At 37.1% G+C, this 20,720-nt stretch overlaps 1 protein-coding gene across 2 annotated transcripts in view; it reads left to right on the top strand.

Annotated features, from left to right (window-relative positions):
* Positions 1 to 4,401: 4,401 nt before the first annotated feature.
* spock3 (SPARC (osteonectin), cwcv and kazal like domains proteoglycan 3) overlaps positions 4,402 to 20,720 on the top strand; it is a 33,480-nt gene continuing 17,161 nt past the window's right edge. The window contains exons 1-3 of one of the 2 annotated variants that reach the window (XM_073864848.1): positions 4,402 to 4,541; positions 4,644 to 4,760; positions 18,713 to 18,752. In XM_073864848.1, coding sequence (XP_073720949.1) covers positions 4,644 to 4,760; positions 18,713 to 18,752 — 157 coding nt within the window. In that variant the 5' untranslated portion in view covers positions 4,402 to 4,541. Of the gene's footprint in view, positions 4,562 to 4,643; positions 4,761 to 18,712; positions 18,753 to 20,720 lie in introns of both variants that reach the window. The other variant, XM_073864845.1, reaches the window with a different exon arrangement.

The raw sequence follows: 20,720 nt of genomic DNA, 5'->3' as shown, positions 1-20,720 counted from the left end.
ATTGATTTAATGCCTAATTACATAAAAATTGTGTACTTTTACTTTCTTGAGTAAAAGTACGAAAAAATTACTAGATGTTTAATGTACTTAAATATTAAATATAAACCAAAAACTTGAAATTATGAAATGTAGTGGAGTAAAAATGATGATAATATGTTTTGGAATGTTTGTTTGCCAAAGAAAAACACTAATAAAATATGAATTATTGAAAATTTACTTTTATGTAGAAAGTAAAAATACTTAAGTACTATACAACTCTGGTTACAGTGCATGCAAAGTTTGAATACACCTTATACAGTGGCAAGAAAAAGTATGTGAACCTTTTGGAATTTCATAGTTTTTTGCATAAAATGTGATCTGATCTTCATCTAAGTCAAGTGCACTCACACACATAATGGGTCTAAAATAATTACAAAAAAAAAATGTTTCATGTCTTTATTGAGAACAACCAAAAAACCTCATTGTGCTTATGGAAAAAGTATGCGACCCCTGTAATGACCTCAAAAAAGCTAATTGGAGTCATATTTTAGCAAACCAGGGGCCTATGTATAAAACTGTGCATAGGATTCTTACTAAAAGTCTACGTATGCACAAAAGCCAAAAATGGCATACACCAAAAGTTATGAAGACTTCTAAAACAAAGCAATGTTCCCTTTATAAATCACAGATCACCTGCAAGTGTGCGGACATGAATCATCCTAATATCCCACCCTGCAAGCCCATTCTCCCATCAAGTTTGTTTTTTTATAAATCACAACTTTTGCGTGGGAACTGGCGTACGCACGTTTCCAGCCCTGTTTTGTGCGTGCGCATGCTTTATACATGAGGCCCCTGGAGTCTCGTTAAGATAATACATTTAGAGGTGTGGACTACAACTACTTTGACGGATAAAACCCCTCAGACTTTTGGAGTTTGCTCTGCACAATAAGCCCCGCTAAAAAGAGCTTTCAGAGGAGCTACAATCAAGATTTGTTACTTTACATAAAGCTGGAAAGGGTTACAAAGTTATTTTAAAGACTTTCACCAGTCTACAGTTAGGCAAATAATCTACAAATGGAAGAGCTTTGGGACTGTTACTACTCTACCAAGAAGTGGGCGCCCAGTCAAAATGACACCAAGAACACAACAAAGACTCATCAATGAGGTAAAGAGACAACCCCAAATGACAGCCAAAGATTTGAAGGCATCATTGGAACTTGCTAATATCTCTGTTCATGAGCCTACAATACGTAAAACACTGAACAAGCAGTATATCCATGGCAGGACACCACGAATGAAGCCACTACTTACTAAAAAGAACATTGCTGCACGCCTGAAGTTTGTAAAAGAGCACAATGACACTCCACAGTGGTACTGGCAAAATGTTTTGTGGATTGATAAAACTAAGATATAGCATGGCATATCATTATGAAAACATCATCCCAACTGTAAAGTATGGTGGAGGAAACAACATGAATTGGGCCTGCTTTGAGGAATCAGGGATTGGCCAGCTTGTAATCATTGAGGGGAAGATGAATTCCCAAGTTTTAAGACAATTCTTCAAGATAATGTTATAAAGTCTGTACGCCAGCTGAAACTGTGTAGAAGGTGGGTGATGCAACAGGACAACAAACCAAAACACTAGACCAAGTCCACAACAGAATGGCCTCAGAAAAACAAATTCGCCTTTTGGAATGGCCAAGTCAGAGCCCAGATCTCAACCCAGTAGCTGAGCTAAAGCAATTCTGCCGACAAGAATGGGCTAAAATTCCTCTTCAACGATGTGTAGGTCTGATCCACAGCTACAGGAAGCACCTGGTTGAGGTTATTGCTGCCAAGGGGTGTCAACCAGTTATTAATTCTAAGGGTTTACTTACTTTTTCCACTGCCATTTTGAATGTTGAATGAGTGTGTTCAATAAAGATATTCAGATTTTTATATTATTATTATTATTATTATTAGACCCTTGACTTAGATGAAGAACACATTTTACTACAAATTTATTCTAAAAAGTTAATATACTTTTTCTTGCCACTGTACATGCAATGATGAGACTAAAAGTTTCAGAGACAAGGTAATTCAGGGGGGTTAACGTCAGGAATGCTTTGTGAATTAGTTATTACATTATGGGGCGGTTTCCCGGACCAGGATTAGCTTAATCCAAGACTAGGCCTTAGTTTAATTAGGAAATATAAGTAGTTTTAACAAACATGCCTTACTAAAAACATTACCTGTGTGCATTTTGAGGTAAAACTAAGGGCACTGATGTATTTTAAGATATGTCAGTGCAAGTTGTTTTCAGTTTGGAGAGCTCTTAAAAGTGTTTAAGTCTAGGACTAGTCTAATCCCTGTCCGGGAAACCGCCCCTATAACTTTAGACAGAGGCATCTTGCCTACATCAAGAATCAAGCTGGATTATTGCTGTAGATTGACAGTTCGATTTTGACCGTTGGTATATCTCAAATATTTTCTTATTTGTGTTTTCTACATAAAATTATCATACATTGTGTGAAAATATAACGTTGACATCTTAAATATTGACTGAGTAAGGCCATGTCAAATATAAATCAATGTGAAACCAATGAGTGATTTTAAACTTTGATGCTTCTAACCAGTGCCGGGCAGTAGCTTCACTACAAGTAGCGAAGCTAGTAGTTTAACTACATTTTTCAGTAGCTTGGCGGTAGCTTAGCTGCTTTCTAAATAAAATAGCTTTTCAGTAGCTTAGCTCTTTTTTTGACCAAGTAGTGAGGTAGCTTCCACACAAGCTACAATTTTCCAAACATTTCTGAAGTCGTCCTGAATTTGAAAATAAGCGTGTCATTTTGAATCGACACAGGACGTCGTTTGTCCCGTATGTTCGAGTTGTACAGCCTTCCTTCATTCATACATACAAAACATGCCACTTGCATTCTGTGAAGACTCGTGCTACCTCTGATTGGGTTATGTCATCAAGCCAAGCTAATATAAAAACATGTAATAAATATTACAATTGAAACACTTAATAGAATGTGCTTTGGCGGGCACCTCACAGACTCTGTGCAGGCTACCTACTGCCCGCGGGCACCACGTTGGAGACCCCTGTGTTAAGATATGTCAGGGCCAGGGGTTTCTTAAATTAAGGCAGCTCAAACATGCATTTTATTCTGGGAGTAGGATAAGACCTGTCCAGCAAACCGCCCCATAATGTGAAGTACCTAGGCCTATGGTATGCTTGTATAGCCTATAATTACCAAAATGCTAAATGGAAACTGAATAAATAATTACATAATAAAACTGGTTAAAAGTAGCTTGGATGTAGCAAGCTACTATTGATGTAGCTTAGCTTGCTACATTTCCCAGGGGGGTAGCTTCAGTGTAGTGAAGCTTCATTTAATGTGAAGTAACTGGTAGCTTAGCTCACTACATTTTCCAAGTAGCTTGCCCAGCACTGCTTCTAACTTCTTTTTAGTTGATGAGACTTTAGCCTGGTTTTCAGAGTCACATTTATCTTCAATAGTAATAAAAGAGACAAGTTCAGTTCAAATGCTACATCTTTACACACATAACAGTAAAATGTATATAAACTTTGGCAACAATGGTCAAAACGTTATAAAAATACTAAAAAATTAGTTTCCCTTTCCAAACAACTTTTGTTTTTCACTTAATATGAGAAATACTTTCTTGCCTGTGTTTGATTATGGTGATGTATTGTACCAATTTGCATTATTTTCCCCTTCTTTCCTGGATGTTTATCATGGTGCAAGATTTATATTCGTCTGTAAGCTATTAACTCATCACTGCACATTGTATAATATGGTTGGTTGGCCTTCTTTATCCATAAGAAGAAAAATGCATTGGTATGTAATAATTTATAAATCCAATTAGGGTTGTTGCCCTCATACTTTAGTTCTGGAAACATGTTGGGGAATATTATTTGCCCATTCGCTGGGGAAAAAGCATTTTTGTATGTGCTAACTAGAACTTTCTTGTCCTTGGATTATTTTAAATACAAAAACCAAAAACGATGATTCAGGAGCTGGGAGATATGATGTGTAATTGTTTTTAAGTGCTTTTGGACATTCCTGTAAAAGAGATTTTTAATCTTAGTGAGGTCTTTCTGGTTAAATAAAGGTTATAAAAGTATCATGCTAATGCGAAGTACTCTCATGTATCGTAAAATCGAATATTATCAAATTAGAAAAAGTAAAGATGATAGAAACTATTTCAATGCATGCACCTTATTTATCAACGAAATTACATCCCCACAAAGAAGAGAGAAACCAATTTAAGTTAAATACGTTAAATACAGTATTTTATTGAAAATTTTGTCAAATAGATGTGCGTATATACTCCCTGTGTAAAGGCAGGATTGGACACTGAATATGAAACAAGCGCGCAGGAAGAACGCGTGCCCACGTCCGCCTTCACGAGCATACGCTTCAGTGAGGGAGAGAGTGCGAGAGAGAGAGAGAGAGAGAGAGAGAGAGAGAGAGAGAGAGAGAGAGAGGTTGGTGAAGATCAATTGAGTCTCAGCACGGAGATCTTCAGTCAATGACAGCGCGTATATTCTCCTGTTGAAGGTGACGCATAACGGATTACTGTAAGCGTTATTCTGTATGTTTTCTAACCCTATTGAATAGTATGTAGTGCGCGTGAGTGTTTATTTCTCTGTTTCGATGCAGATGCGTGTGCTGATCGCCGTGTGCGCGCTCGCGCTGCTCATCGCCGGAGCTTCTGCCCGCAACGACAATTTTTTGGACGACAAATGGTTGACCGGGAGATGGGACAAATTTAGAGATGTGAGTGGCATGTTTTTTTTTTAAGTCTAGTTAGACGTCTACCTAGACAGTTTTTTGTTTATCGTAGACGCGTTCGAGTCGATGCTGTCTAGGCAGGCAGCTCACGAGGTTTTGAGTCACAGCCAATATAATAATTCTACTGATTTCGGTCTGTATGGGTTGTTTGAGTGTTTCAAATGTGTGACTCGTGTAACTACAATACGTTTAACTGAGAGGAAGCATATGATTCAGTCTGGCCTGTGTAAAGCCTGAGTTACGCACTGTTTAAATCCCTATTTAGTGCTTCGTTGTGTATTAAACGAGAAGACAGTCAATCACACTCTTAAAACTAATAAAGGTTCCTAAAACGTTCTTTGTCAGGCTCTGTGGTTCCATAAAGAACCATAAAGGTGTTGTTTTTACTAAATGTTCAAGGTTCATGTCATTGGAAAAGGTACTAACTATACAAAAGGAAGACATTTTTTTTAATAACCTTTGAGATGATTTTTGGGGAACCAAAAATGCTTCTAGCTTTGAAGCAAAGAAGTCTATTAAGAGCCTTTATTATTAAGAGTGTAAGTGAGGGAAGGTTTAAATATTTTAAACATTCATGTACTAAAACATTAGGATAAAGTTTTGAGCTACAGTACTGTATATTAGGCTTTGCATCCATCAGTCAGAGCACTTGTTATGGGAGATGCATAGAAATTTGTTAATGTTAGAAACAAAACATACAGTTTTCACCTGCGTACACTTTTCATGAGATGATGAAGTGTATGTGGTTTCATAAAGACCCTTTCTATTGCAGAACAGGGTCTCTGTAGTGGAAAAAAATATAAAAAGGATAAAAAATTATTTTAAAAAGCTTTGCCTTAAAAGTTTCTTTGAGGAAACAAAAATGGTTCTTCTTCTTGGTGAAGACCCCAGTGGAGATCTGATGTCTGCATACACGTGCAAATTATCTACTGTATGTTCTGTTAAATGTAAGTTGTAATAGTCTCTGCACAACCAGATCAAGAAGTGCTTGTGTTACGCAACAAAGGTCTCTTATAAAGAAAGATAATAAAGTAAATTGGCAGTAATGATATAATCTGGACCAGATGACTTCCGTTTCCTTCTGTGTGTCCATTTGTGATAAAGCTGTTTATAAAAAGGGATGTAGTTAAGACATGGGTGGTGTAGGTCTACCACACAGATGATGACCAATTAGAAATAGTTACTACCTGATTACTAAGATCAAAAGGGATTTCTACTTCTCATGCTCAGCATTTATAAATTCAGTCGAATAGCCTAATCAGTTTCAATCTGTCTTATTGGCACGCCTGTGAAAGCTAAAAATCTATTAAGCTTACAGAATCATTAAAGGCATGTCATTTTGTAATTTTCAGTGCTAGGGGTTGCTAAACAACAATGGCCGCAGTTTGATGATGTTAATAAAGAGCGTGGAACCATGGGAGTTGTAGCTTTCGATAGGAAGTGATTCAACAGGACTCGCAAATCATGTTCATGGATGATGAATTGAAATCAGGTTTTATAACCGCTACATTATAATGTAAGCCCCACAGTGTGGCTTGATAGAAGGCACAACAGAACGGCATGCGCTAGATGTTACTACTTCCACATGCAAACTACTATTAAGGCGCAGACAGACCAGCCTATGACATCAAACTATCGCGAGAGCGATTCAAAGGCATTAAGGTACATTTACATTATACGCAACTTTGTCGCTGTTTGTCTCTTGTCTCTTTCAAAGAGGTTGTTAGGAGGTGTGTCTAAATCTGGTTGTCATAAACAAATGAGTAACGTCCATTCCAGTAACTGAGGAGAGATGGATGACGTGAACTCCACAGCTTCGTTCTCATTCGTATTCCCTCCAGAAAGTCGCTCATCATTTGCATAAAATTAAACTTTAAGTTAAACAAAGTTTCTCAACTTTGGCCCGGTCCGGTCACCAATGGTCACTGTCGCTCGTGTTAACAGATGGCGCCGAGCTTCCATTGAAATAAATGAGATTGCGTCGCTCTGCCACTGCTAGCCGCTGCTAATGTGAATGCAGCTTTACTCTCGCAATAGTTTGATGTCATACACTGATCAATATGCACAGTGCCACATGACGTTAAACACTTCTATGGTTTCTATGGCAGCAAAAGCAGAAGCCAATGCTGCATCCGAAATCTCTAAAATGCGTCCTTCGGAGGCAACAATCGAAGGGACGTTCGAATGCAATGTCTGGTTTACTTCCTGTCTCATCCTGAGATACCTTTATCGTCTTGTCCCACAATTCTATGCGTGAGCGTGTGCAGGAAATGTGATTGGTCAAGTTCGAAAAAATAAAATAGGGGCGATGAAAGCATCTGGAGCACAAATTGTGTAAATAAAGTTATATTTTCACATTTAACACCTTTTGATTGCATTTCTAGCGAGAAATTAGTATAAGCATTGAAATTAGTATAGTTTTCAAGTATGGGATTAGTTCTTACAAAGGCGCTCTCCGTTTATATTTCAAACAGAATTTTGTTACTCTGTCGCTATAGGCTGTCCCCGAATGCATTTCCCGGAGCTCCCTTTATGCCGCCCAAGTCATTGCCTCATGAGACAGCGAGGCAAGAAGCCAGCTGCCTTAGTTTTCGGACGCAGCCAAGAATTTGGTTTCTAAACATGACGGCATTAACAAGCAACCTCATGAAGAGGTCGACCTCATGTTTTTTTAAAAGGTAGGGCTGTCACAATGATTAAATAATCGTGTCATCGCGATAGGTTGACCTCATCGCGATGATTTCAAATCACCGCAATGATTGCACATCTCTCTAAAAAACACAAGGGGGAGCTGCAGCGCCTGTATTAACGAGACAGTATCAGATGGCGCTCCTTAACTCACATTGTAATGCAATACATTGCAAAGCTATTCACTACAGTGGAAAAAACAGCATTTAAAAGCTCTTTTAACTGCCAGGTAAAACATACATTTTCAAAACAGCAATTCCAAATTTAGGGAAGTAAAGGATGTTATTATTAAGGATCTGTAAGGAAATTATTTTTTTGCAGGTACTACAGACATGTGGTCTACTAATATGACCTTAGTAGGATTGGCTACTATTTAAGGTCTGTTCTGATATAGTCAGCTTATTTTGATTGCATTTTTATTTTTCAGACACTTCATTGCGTTTATTTCTAATAAGGAATTTTCAGTTTTTGAAAGATATATTCATTATTTAATTCCTTTTAAATATGTGTTATGTGTATTAATATTTATTGGCAGGTAAACCTTGCAAAAGATTTAATTTAATAATTACAACAATGTGTGAAAATTATTTCATGAACAAACAAAAAAATGCATGAGAACAAAATGTCAAAGCAATAAAACAGACAATTAATCGTCAAAGCCCTTAAGGCAATTAATTGTCATAATCATCACAATTCATTAGATAATTAACCGTCAGCAAAATTTTATAACCTTGACAGCCCTAAAAAAGGCAAATTCTCTGGATTCAACCTTGGGATAACCTAAGTACACATGTGGGGAAAAATATATAACTGTGTTATTAGTTTTTAGACATTTTAATGCAAACATCTTACATATTGTGCCTTTAATGGAAATGAAATTCAGTACACATGTACCTCAATATAAAAGCCATCCAGGCCACACAATTACTCTTTCACTCTGAAAGGCACATCAAAGATTACACTTTCCATGTGACGCTTTAGGCCATCAGTAAAGAGAAAGTGATTTATTCAGATTAGTTGTTCAGCCAACGTGGCTTGATGGGATTTTTTTTAATCAACTGGCCCTTACAGCAAAGCAATTACCAAAAGCCTTCGAGCACTAAAATCACAGACCCCCAATCACATCTAAGCACTGAGACAGCGCGTCTGTGTGTGTGTGTGTGTGTGTGTGTGGTGCATGTAGGTTGATGCTGTCAAGCCTTTGATCGGTAATGTGTGTGTATGTGTGAGGCTTTGTGAGATTGACAGGCTGAAAATGGCCATTGGTAATCATCCCTTTCGTCAAACATCTCCCGGCTCTCTCTCACATACACAAACACGCACTTCTGACTTCTCTGTCATCTCTATCAACTTCAGGCTTATGTCAAAAGAGAAGACTAGAAGAAAGTGTGGAGATTTTCTGCATCAATCCATAACTTGGGAAGACTCAGTCAGCTGGGTGAGTGGCGACAGGGCCACTCACCCATCATGTGTTTACTTTGGTATGAGATGAGAGGCTGCCTGTCAGATCTGGGAGTCACCACAGTGACAGAAGGGCCTGACTGGATCTCTCAAAAAGTTACAGACTATGTCCACTAAATTATCCACCATTAGGAAAACATCTGCTGTCAAATAAATGCTATTTTAATTGGTTTATTTATAAATTGTCAGAAAAAAAGAGGAGTTCAGATGCAAACCCTGCGTCTGACATGTTTCTTGTAAATTAGCATTTTTTAAAATCATGTTTGGGTTCAGTAATTTCTCTTTAAATGGCAATGAAAAGGTTATTAGTAGAGGAGTAATTAAAATGCCTTATTTTCACAAATGTCAATTTATTAATTTCATTGGTATGCAACAGCTCCAAAACCCTCGAAGTGCATGCAAGCTTTTTGGCAAACGAAATATTGCAAAGAAGGAAAAAATTAAGAAACTAAACCACACATTGGGGGGCTGTGAACCATGTCACTACAACATTCAGTTTGTATTCGTCATTTTTTATTTGTGACCCTGGACCACAAAACCAGCCGTAAGTCGCACAGGTATATTCGTAGAAAAAGCCAAAAATACACTGCATGGGTCAAAATTATCATCCAAAAATCATTAGCATATGTAAAGGTCATGTTCAATGAAGATAATTGTAAACTTCCTACCGTAAATATATCAAAAAAGTTCCTTTGGGATTTCCCTTTTAACTCTTTCACCACCAGCGTTTTTTTAAAAAGTTGCCAGCCAGCGCCAGCGTTTTTCATGATTTTCACAAAAGTTTAATGCCTTCCAGAAAATGTTCTTCTTCAAATATATAAACATACAATATACCAAATGAAAGAACAGACCCTCTGCTTTCAAACAAAAAAAAAACATTTCATCCTACCTTCAGTAGTTCTTTTGTAATCAGCTTTTGAATATGGGTAGGTTTCTGCAAAAACACCACATTTTGAGCAAAAAGCAGAGATAATTCCATTTTTGTGACGGACTTTTCATAGAGATCCCATTCAGAGCGATCTTTAAAACAGACACGGACATGCAGCAGCTTGCCAGAGGGCAATACTTCCGGTTTTAAACCTAGTGGATAATAGCGGTATTGCGCAAAGACTGAAATACTCGTCATTGGCGGGGAAGCGTTTTTATTAATATGCGTTGCTGTATACAAACTTTATCGGACTTTGAACTTTAAATGAGATTTTCTCAATATTTTGTATTTTTGCAATCTCAAGTTTCAGCAGTGGATGTTGGTGACTGCTCTTCCGAGGGGCTTAAATTCAAAATATGTGTTCCGAGTGTCATGTATGTTGCTTGTGCATCACGCAATATACATATTTTTGTCAAAATAGGTGCCTGCTGCATACGCGTCAAAACCGTTTTCGATAAAAGAGACGCTCACATTCACAAAATACACGCAAGACACTCCCTTAACAGTAAACTCTGATTACGCATGAGATTATGCGAGTATCTGGCAAACGAACGCGTCTTTTTTATCATAAACCTTTTAGACACGTCTGTAGCAGGCACTTATTTTGACAAGACACGTGATGCACATAAGCTCACCCGACGCACCGAACACATATTTTGAAATGAAGAACCACACACATGACGGCTAAATACATGTCGTGACAAGATTCCTATCGTGCACCCTTGAAAAAGAAGTCACCGTCCGCCACTGAGTTTCAGATTTTCAAATCGTTGTGTCACTGCCAAATACTGCCCTTTCCTAACAAACCATACATTAACGGAAATCTTATGATGTATAAATCTCAATAAAAATAACTGACCTTTACGACTGGTTTTGTGGACCAGGGTCACATTTAGGTAAGAAGCTAAGCCCCTTCAATGCCATGTCCTAACTTGGCATGACACAAAATGGTTACTACAAAAAACTATGGTTAATTTCGGTAAAGGCTTGGACAAAACTACTGCATGGGAAACTTAGGGCCAATCAGAAGACATTTGGTATTTATTATAGAGCAATGTGGAGTGTGTTTTTAAACCAATGACATTGCTCAGTGAGCAGGACTAGACAACCAATGCTATAGAAACAGAAACCAAGTGACACTGACAAAATGTTCTGTCACATATCACTTATTATGGTCAACAAGACTGGTTGAGACAAAACTTAGATTTACAGGAGATAGTAAGCTGAAATCCTAGAATGGCACCTTGCTCCCAGAATGATTTTTGCATTTAAATTGTGCATATAAACATATTTGTGTTTTTGTGCGGGACTGTACATTTTGAATAGTGCAATAAAAATGTCCTCCTAGGTAATCACTATTAGCTCTTACCCACAAAAATATACCAACATGGTTCAATTATAGTAAATTACCACTAAGAATAAAAAACATTTAGGAATTTCACATGCCTCGAACAATTTGTGCATTATTCCTTATGATCGCTGTAATTTATTGAAAAATGTCTCTTTGAACCTATACACACACACAGTATATGACAAAAGAATATACTAAAGAATAAACTAAAGATTCTCTTTCCCCGATGTCTTTGTCTCTATGTCTGTTGCTTTGTTCTCTCATTTTCCCTCTTTTCTTTGTCCTCTTAATGGAATAGAGGTTGGCAGGCTGCTTCAGGCCTTGAGCTAATGTAGAGAGAGCGAGCGAAACTTTGTTTATGAAAATAGCCTTTGGGACGATCTACCCGGACACACAAACACATGCAGACTTAATGTTGTTAATACACATAATCTAACATAATTTGACACAGCAGCTGGCAAAACCCAGCGGAAAATATCATTGCTCAGGGGTTGCTCTTTCACAGCTCAAGAGACATTTTCATGTCTTAATTACATTTCATTCAAGTATCAACTTTGTCTCAGAAGTTTTTTCCCCAGACTAAATATCCTGTCACTCATTTTGATCACAAACCCCTATCTGCACTCCCATTGGTCGCAGCCACATCGCATCACTGCTTATTGACCTCTGCTCTACTTTGTCTGCCCTGCAAATGGTCGTCGTCACTTATGTCCAGCTCTCATTAAAAATGAATGACTTGAGGTCACTTTGTTCCGATCGCGATTTTCCTGACACGGAAGAGATAGCTTTAATCACTTGTTACTTTATTGCCTCACGACTGGTGAGGACACATTATTAGTGCCACAGGCTGATGATGTTATGATGGTATGTATATTTAGCTTTCTTTGAATAATTGCATGTGTCTGTTTGTGGCACTTGTAAATTCGTGTGTGAAGAACAGACAGATAGATAGAGAGAATGAGAGAGAGAGTCATAAAGAATGAATGATGTCAGAGGGGTAAGATGCTTCCGGCACTTTCCGCATGAGAGAACAGCCACCTTGCTGCAATTCTGGCTGGCCTTATACTTACACACATGCACGCACACACACAGGCATGCTCCTAAATATGCTAAATATGTATGTTGATGATAACAACTGGATTATTCTGTAAAAACTATCACTGTATTTCTTTTAGTATCAGTATTAGTTTCATTATTGGTTGAATATGTTTGAAAGCCTTCCGATAATACCCAAAGAAATCCATCTGCATGCTGAGAAATGCCCTTAATGTCATTATAAAGGACATAATCACGATTTAGAGTTCCCAGACTGCGCTAATCTGTTTGTGTGTTTGACGCTTGTAATTTGATGTAATGAATATCTACAGTATAATGAAATTGATGATCAGTATTGCACATTCACACTCGTATCATCCAGGTTAGAATCAAAAGCATTTACAATGCAGTATGATTGTATTAGTCATAGAGGGGCAATTGGGCACCCACAGAGGATCAGACTAAAGGGCTCGTTATAGTCGTGCGTAGGTCCTGCGGCGTAGGTTCCGCGTCGGCTTTCATTTATACTTTTGCGTCGTCGTCCGCGTCGACGTGCAAACACGCGCGCAGGCCGTGGGTAAGGCAGTAACCACGCGTTTAACCACAGTAGCAGCGCGAACGCCAAAGAAGAAGAAGCTATGCAAGTTAAGCCACAAACGAAGAAGAAAGAGCAACTTGTTGTGTATAATTTTAGAAGACCAGCAATGATGGATGTAAATAAACAGCGACTTTTGTTGCAGTTTGAGATAAATCACTCCTTAACTTGGCCATTCTTTGTTTTCACCGTCGCAAACGGAAATACCTATGACGCAGTTTTTTTTACCTGACGGGAGGGTTTTGGTGGACCAATCACAGTGCTTGCGGTCCGCATAGAACTGAAGCGCTGTTAAAAATTTTGCGAGGTGCGCGTCAGGCTACGCAGAGCTACGCACAGGCCACAGATAGCAGTTCTGGTGGACCAATCACAGCGCTTGCGGTCCGCGTAGAACTGAAGCGCTGTTAAAAATTTGGCGAGGTGCGCGTCAGGCTACGCAGAGCTACGCACAGGCTATGGATAGCCTACGCCGTAGCTACGCCGTAGAACCTACGCACGACTATAAATCGCCCTTAAGACTACAATAATGTGGTAGAGGTTAAACCACATATGAACATACTCTATGGTGAACTGAAAAAAGAATTGTTGGATTTATGTAATTCAATCATAGACTGGTTCTACATGATTGAAATTTCTTAACATAAACTTTACATGTTACCTCTGCAGTAAAATGTTAATTTTATGTAAGAAATAATTGATGACGGGCTGTTGAATTATTTAAATTAATGCACACCCAAGTTGGTAATGCGTCACAAATCGGAGTGCCGTCATATCGCGGGTGTGCATTATTTTCAAATAATTCAATAAAACGAGTCGATTTTTCGGTTATACCGCGGTTACCACAAACATTGCTCTGGTGGTTATTTTTAACTCTTTCCCCACCAGCGATTATTTTTTTACGTTGACAGCCAGCGCCAGCATTTTTCAAGATTTTCACAAAAGTTTAATGCCTTCCAGAAAATGTTCTTCTTAAAATAAATAAACATACAACATATCAAATGTAAGAACAGACACTCTGCTTTTTAAACAAAAAAAGTTCTCTTTTTATCACCTCTCAGTCTCAAATATGGGTAGGTTTCTTCAAAAACACCAAATTTTGAGCAAAAAGCTGAAATAATTCCATTGTGAAGGACTTTTGATAGAGATCAGATTCAGAGCGATCCTTAAAGCAACACTAAAGAGTTTTTGCTCTTTGCTCCTCCTACAGGTTGGAAGCGGAATTTCCATTACCACTGTCGTAAATAATTTAGCTTACTGCAGCAAAGCTGGCTCTGATTGGATTGGAGGTCTGCTGTAAAGCAAGTTTTTATAGTTTTCACTCGACGGTTGGAAACTTCTTTAGTGCGGTTTTGGCCGATAGAGGGCTGCAAAGCGAATTTGAAAGTGCCGTTCACCCGGTTTCGAATAGATGAATGACTGAAACTTTTTTGGAAACACTATTTTAAGGTAAAAAAAAACTCTTTGGTGTTGCTTTAAAACTAACACGGACATACAGCTGTTTGCCCTAGGGCGATACTTCCGGGTTTTATAAGTTGCGGAATTATCTGGTGGATAATAGTGGTATTGCGTAAAGCCAAAAATACCCGTCATTAGCAGGAAAGCGTTTACTCTTAATTTAAAAGTTAACTCGTCAATGGTGGGGAAAGACTTAAGACAGGTTATGTGTGCGTTTTACAGAAAAATAATTAACACCACTTTTCTCAACCAGTCCGAATAAAGCATTCAACAGGCCAATGGTAAAATTTAAGACAACTGATTTAAACTAGAGTTCTCAATGGGCCTGAAAATTACAACCCGACCCGGCCCATGGCTTTTAAAGCCCAGAACCGATGTAACCCGACACATCAACATGCATTATCTGTCCGAACCCGACCCGCGGCCCGATGCCACCTTTAACAATACAAACAACTAAAACATTAAACTTTAAATATATCAATAGGCTATATAAATATGCCCTAAATAACACCCGAAAATTCTCTAATTCTAGAACTCTAATTTCAATCATGTAGAACCATTGTCTATAATTTAATTACGTAAATACAACACTTTTTGTAGAATTTTAGTACAAATTGCCAATTAATTAACCTAAAAAAAAAACATGACAGTAATGTAATGTGACTACATTACTTTGATTGTTTCAAGGCCAATTATATGACTTTAACAAACAGGATTCCCATAAAGTTCCCCATCTTCCACTGGTCAGATAGTTTTATCCCAAAACACATTTGAGCCAGTGTTGCTTTGTCCGGTTGTGTCAGAAGTTTTATATTAATAAGACAAATGAATAGTAAAATATCCGCATGGTGAATGATAGTAACTTTTTAGGTATACAGACTTAAAGGAATATTCCATTTTCTTAAAAGAAAAATCCAGATAATTTACTCACCACCATGTCATCCAAAATGTTGATTTCTTTCTTTGTTCTGTCGAGAAGAAATTATGTTTTTTGAGGAAAACATTGCAGGATTTTTCTCATTTTAATGGACTTTAATAGACACCAACACTTAACACTTAACTCAACACGTAACAGTTTTTTTCAACGGAGTTTCAAAGGATAAACGATCCCAAACGAGGCATTAGGGTCTTATCTAGCAAAACGATTGTCATTTTTGACAAGAAAAATTAAAAATATGCTCTTTTAAACCACAACTTTTCGTCTAGGTCTGGTCCAGCGCGACCTAACGTAAATGCGTAGTGACGTAGGGAGGTCACATGTTACATATATAAAACGCACATTTGCGGACCAATGTAAACAATAAACTGACACAAAGACATTAATTAGTATCAGTTGACATACAACAACGTAGGAACGGTCCTCTTTCAACACACTTGTAAACACTGGGATTGTTTATAGTCCTTTGAAACTCCGTGTTGAGTTAAGTGTTAATTGTTGGTGTCTATTAAAGTCCATTAAAATGAGTAAAAATCCTGCAATGTTTTCCTCAAAAAACATAATTTCTTCTCGACTGAACAAAGAAAGACATCAACATTTTGGATGACATGGTGGTGAATAAATTATCTGGATTTTTCTTTTAAGAAAATGGAATATTCCTTTAACACAGAATGAGCAGAAAGAAATATATTTATAAATATTTGCAATATTTATAAAGTATAATATGTGTAACACACTCTTTGGGGCGGTTTCTCAGACAGGGCTTAAGCCTAGTCGCAGACTAATTTAAATGTATTGTTTGTTGTCTTGAGTGAAAACTTGATCAAACAACCTGGTTTACAACATGGTTTAAGTCAATTTAACGTACGTCGAATGACTTGCAAAACCAAGTTGTTTTAACTTCATGCTGCATTTTTTACAGTGTGGTAAATATAGTTGAAATAATAAAATATGACATTTTGTCTAAGTGAATAGTCGAAGTAGTTCACATGAAGGGCACTGCACAAACACGTGATGGCGCAGTGCTATCTTCTTTGATTGCTCTCATAATGTCCTTTGCTGGTCTGCTGTTCATAGCAGGAGTATAGACATAATAGACCCACTCTAGCGATTTTAGGCCATCTCTTTACAATGGTTTGGAGGCGGTTTCTGTTCTGGGCTAGAAAGACGTGAGCCAGCAGACAATAGTGAAAGACAGAAAACTCTCAACCTAAGAGCTATAGAAATATCTGATGCCTTAATGGAGCACTACCAGCCTACACACATACATTCATATACTTGCACTAAAAGACTCTTACATAAAACAATGATTATTTGTAAAAAGATTTTCTGAAAGATAGATACAGTATAATGTTTATTGTATTGTACATGCATACGGTTTCTCTTACTGAGGTTTAGTGTATTTGCTGTTTATCATTTGTATTATATTACCTTGAGTAAATGGGTCTCTTGAAATAAAGAGATACAGTACATTCTTTCACAATGTAAAACAAACTTAATCATATAGATTTTTATAATGCAGACCCTTATGACTGATAACAACAGACACCATTACACTAGGAAACAGCAATGTGACACACACAGTATATTAGAAGATTATTTTTATGTATTTAAAAAGAAGGTAACTTTTATTATTTATTTAATGCACTGTTTACATAAATCACAAAAGCCATTAATTTCCCAAGTGAGTAATATTTTAAGAATAATAGGATGAAAGTACTGAACACTTTTGAACAAAATCTGTCATAAAAACACAAAATTGTTAAATTTCACACAAAGCGCTTAAATCAGTTAGCTCTGTTGATATTTGCTGTAATAACTCAACATTCAACATTTTTGCTCCATGTAAACTACACAAAGTCACGAGAGATCTGAATGTAGCTCGTGTGTGTTTACATGCTGAAATTGAGGCACTAAACAGGAGGACGCAGAACAATGACAATGTTTACTCGCAGCAAGGCTGAGATTGATAAAGATCTTTTTGTGAGAAGGAAAAATATTGCAAAGTCTATAATAGATTTCATGTGGTGCTGTTTGTCTCGAGACGCATTTGCATTCATGCCACATACGCAGAGGACTGCATGGAATTTTTATTTGCAGAGGGCCTGACAGTTGCCAAGTCATATTCGTACCTATGTGCGTTCTGTACCGTATATGTGCGTGAGTGTGTCAGTGTCACCATATGGTGCTAACAGTCGCTGCTGGAAATTTGATAGAAACTGACATATTAACCATCCTAATGAATTAAACACGAAGACAAGTGTAGACCAATAAACCTAAAGGCAAACAAACATTCCAGTGTAAATCAACGTAATAAATAACAGTTTTTTGCTGTAAAAAATTTGCTGTAATTATGCAGCTGGTTGCCAGTAACTTACTGTAGAAGATAAAGACTAAAAATGTTTCAGGTTTATTTAACTTTGAACAAACTGTTGCCAGTAATAACATAAATGTAAATCCTACAGTAAGTTACTGGCAGCTTTTTTACATTTTTACAGAATTGTTTTACAGTGTAGTGTGTATATCTCTGTAAGTTTATTTCATTTTTTGTGTGTGTGTGTGCCCGCGTGCGTGCGTGTGTTAACTGTCTAATATTTATTGTTTATTTGTTTTCTCCTAAATGCTTTCTCTACAATAAGGAAGTTGAGGTTTGTATGATTCCCCCTTTGTTTTATTTATTTCTTTGGAGAATCTTGGTTATTGTATATTTGTTTGTTTACATCATGCTTTTAAACACTTTCATTGCATGATATAATAATGTGTGCATTGAGTGTAGTGTTGTTACTAGTGATGCACCGAAAAGAAATATCTAGATGCACTTGGCCGAAAACCGAAAATGTTTTTTGTATAATTGTATTAATATTAGACTTTTCAATTTCATTCATTTCTTAAATCTGAGTTGGAAGAACTACAAATCTATAGCACAATTAAAGTTTTTTGAAAGTATACACACAAAAAAAAACCAATACTAAATATACGTGTAACGCTTTTTAATCGAAATAATGTAAAATTCCAGAAAGCTATTATATTTAAAACAGTAGTAAGGTAATGCAACAACTCAGCAGCCTTGTATTAATACTACATTTAATTATGATACACAATTATTTTATTGAAAACAACAGGAGAAACACAGCATGGCAATGAGCCTATATTCTTCGTGTCAATGCACGTGATCTTCCACGCTAGAGAAACATTAAAGCGAGATCATGGGCAGTGGAGCATCACTGGGTGTCATTTTTAATATTTGCACACTGTGATAGTGAAATCTGAGTGCTAAGCACTGATGGGAGAGGTGGAGACACGTCATTTATTTTTGGTTTAGACCCGAAAACCAATAATGCCATTTTCGGCGGCCAAAATTTCAATGCATCTTTACTGTACTTGTTACATTATGTAAAACTTTAAGCAAACAAAAGTTCAAAAACGGTAAATGGAGGCTGACAAATTTTAATTTTAGTTGAATTTAATCATCTGTCTTCTGTGTTAGGAACCAGGGACATGGAGCCCCGGAAAGCCATTCGATCAAGGTAAGATTTTCAGCTGTAGATAGTAAAGTTATTATTCATTTTAAGCCCTAAGTATGTCTTTTCTATGTTGAATATAAATTTTTCCAATTCATTCTGACTTTTTAACACTGTTTAAGAGTAAGATTTCTCATGCTAAACATAGGCAAAGTGTCAAAAATGCAGTTGGACATATTTCTGTGCCAAATGCACTTGGCCAGGGTTCGTACAAGTTTCAGAAAGCTTTTTTTTAACATGAGAGATTCATACAGAACAATCTTGCTTTATTTCTTTAATGGGCAATTTCCATACAGCGGAAGTCCTTATATGGGCACTTTCACCGGAATAGCGCACACACACCAACCAACAGTTGACATGAAATCAACATCTCCAAAGAAGTTTGTTGTTATTTGTGAGTGAAATTTAAGCTTGTTCTGCTTCCCAAAGCACTCAGCCTTATGGAAACAATGGATATAGTTTGTTTAAATGTGGAAGTAGAGTTGTGCGCGTGTGTTTGTTTAACGCTGGATTTCGTTGAAAAGGGGCGGTCCCAACCGGGTCATGAGTCACAGGTGGCAAGTAAAACTGCTTCAAATGTCTGTTTTGTTGGCAATCGGCACGCAAGTGCATATAATGTAAATGACACAAACACGTAGTGAATAATACTGCCCTACAAAGGCAAAAGACCTTAACTTGCTAGAGTGTGAAACTGAGAAAAATGACTTTAAAGTTTAGACTTATAGTGAGTTTCAGTTGTCAGTTAATTCTTCATTTTTATTTTCTCGAAAAAAAATAAATAAAATTGACTCAAGATACTAATGCAAATAATAAAGGAGGTCTTGAATGTCTCAAAAATATCAATAAGTAATTTTTGACCAAAAACGAAGTTACTACCTTTTGCCTTTTTAGGGCAGAATAAGTTATGCAGAGATAGTAATGTTTTGTGTGTGTTGCTTGCCAGGAGTTCAGGTTTATTCGGAAAGAATCGGTACAAGCTGATCTGTCTTTTATAAATCTGAGAAAACTAGAGACTCTTTGGATATAAGAAGGATTTAATACTACTCTATCCACCTTTTTCTCGAACGCGGAAGTAAGTGATGTGACGTATTTCCTTTCCGGCCCGAGATTTCCGGTTCAATAGCCAGCCGGTAGAAAACAATGTAGTGGGAGCACGCATAAAACATAATTTAAACAGTTAATATTTACTTATATTTAATACAGATCATGATTGCATGTGCGCCACATAAACATTCAGTTCTTGTGCATGGATTGTGGTTAAAACAAATGTTTTGTAGAGGATTTACTGCGTTTGTATTAGCTATTATGGCAACCCCTAATTGCACAAATTATGTCAGTCTTCCTAGATTTCATAATAAACATTAAACAGCCAGTCAAAACGGCACACTTGTGTCCTTCGCAATAGACTACCATTAGCTTTAGTGGCTCACCGGAAGTCATAAACCGGAAAGCTCAAAGATGGCGGCGCCCACATTTACGTCAAGAAACAGGTGGATAGGTACTGAAGATTAACATGAGATAGGCAGAAAGAGCGTGTGTTATGTAAGCTTTAATATCCAAAACATTTAACGTCAATGATAATTCAGTATTACAGCTTAACAAAGCCACATTAGTAGTAGTAAACGTACATACAACGTATTCATACTGATGTGAAGTAAAAACCTAATGAGCAAGGAAATCTTGACATTTAAAGCTGACATGGGATTAAATGGGAAAATCAATTTATTTGAATGATAATAAGAAAATATGACATGAAAATACAGTACAAAATCATTTTAAATAAAATATGAATCTCTGGTCATCTGAGCTTCAGCGTCTTGCAGGTTATCAACGTTGAGTGGATGTTAATCAGGCATATGTAAGAGCTCAGCTGTGATAATAATTTACTGTCACACGCTGTGGTTTAATACCCGTATCATCACAGCACATCAATCTGAGAAAATGAGAAAACTGCTTTTTAGGAGTCTCTTTCAC

Source organism: Misgurnus anguillicaudatus, chromosome 3 (genome assembly GCF_027580225.2).
Source record: "Misgurnus anguillicaudatus chromosome 3, ASM2758022v2, whole genome shotgun sequence".
Taxonomy (NCBI): domain Eukaryota; kingdom Metazoa; phylum Chordata; class Actinopteri; order Cypriniformes; family Cobitidae; genus Misgurnus; species Misgurnus anguillicaudatus.
The sequence above is the reverse complement of the archived record's forward strand: the minus strand, read 5'-3'. Positions and strand labels throughout refer to the sequence as shown.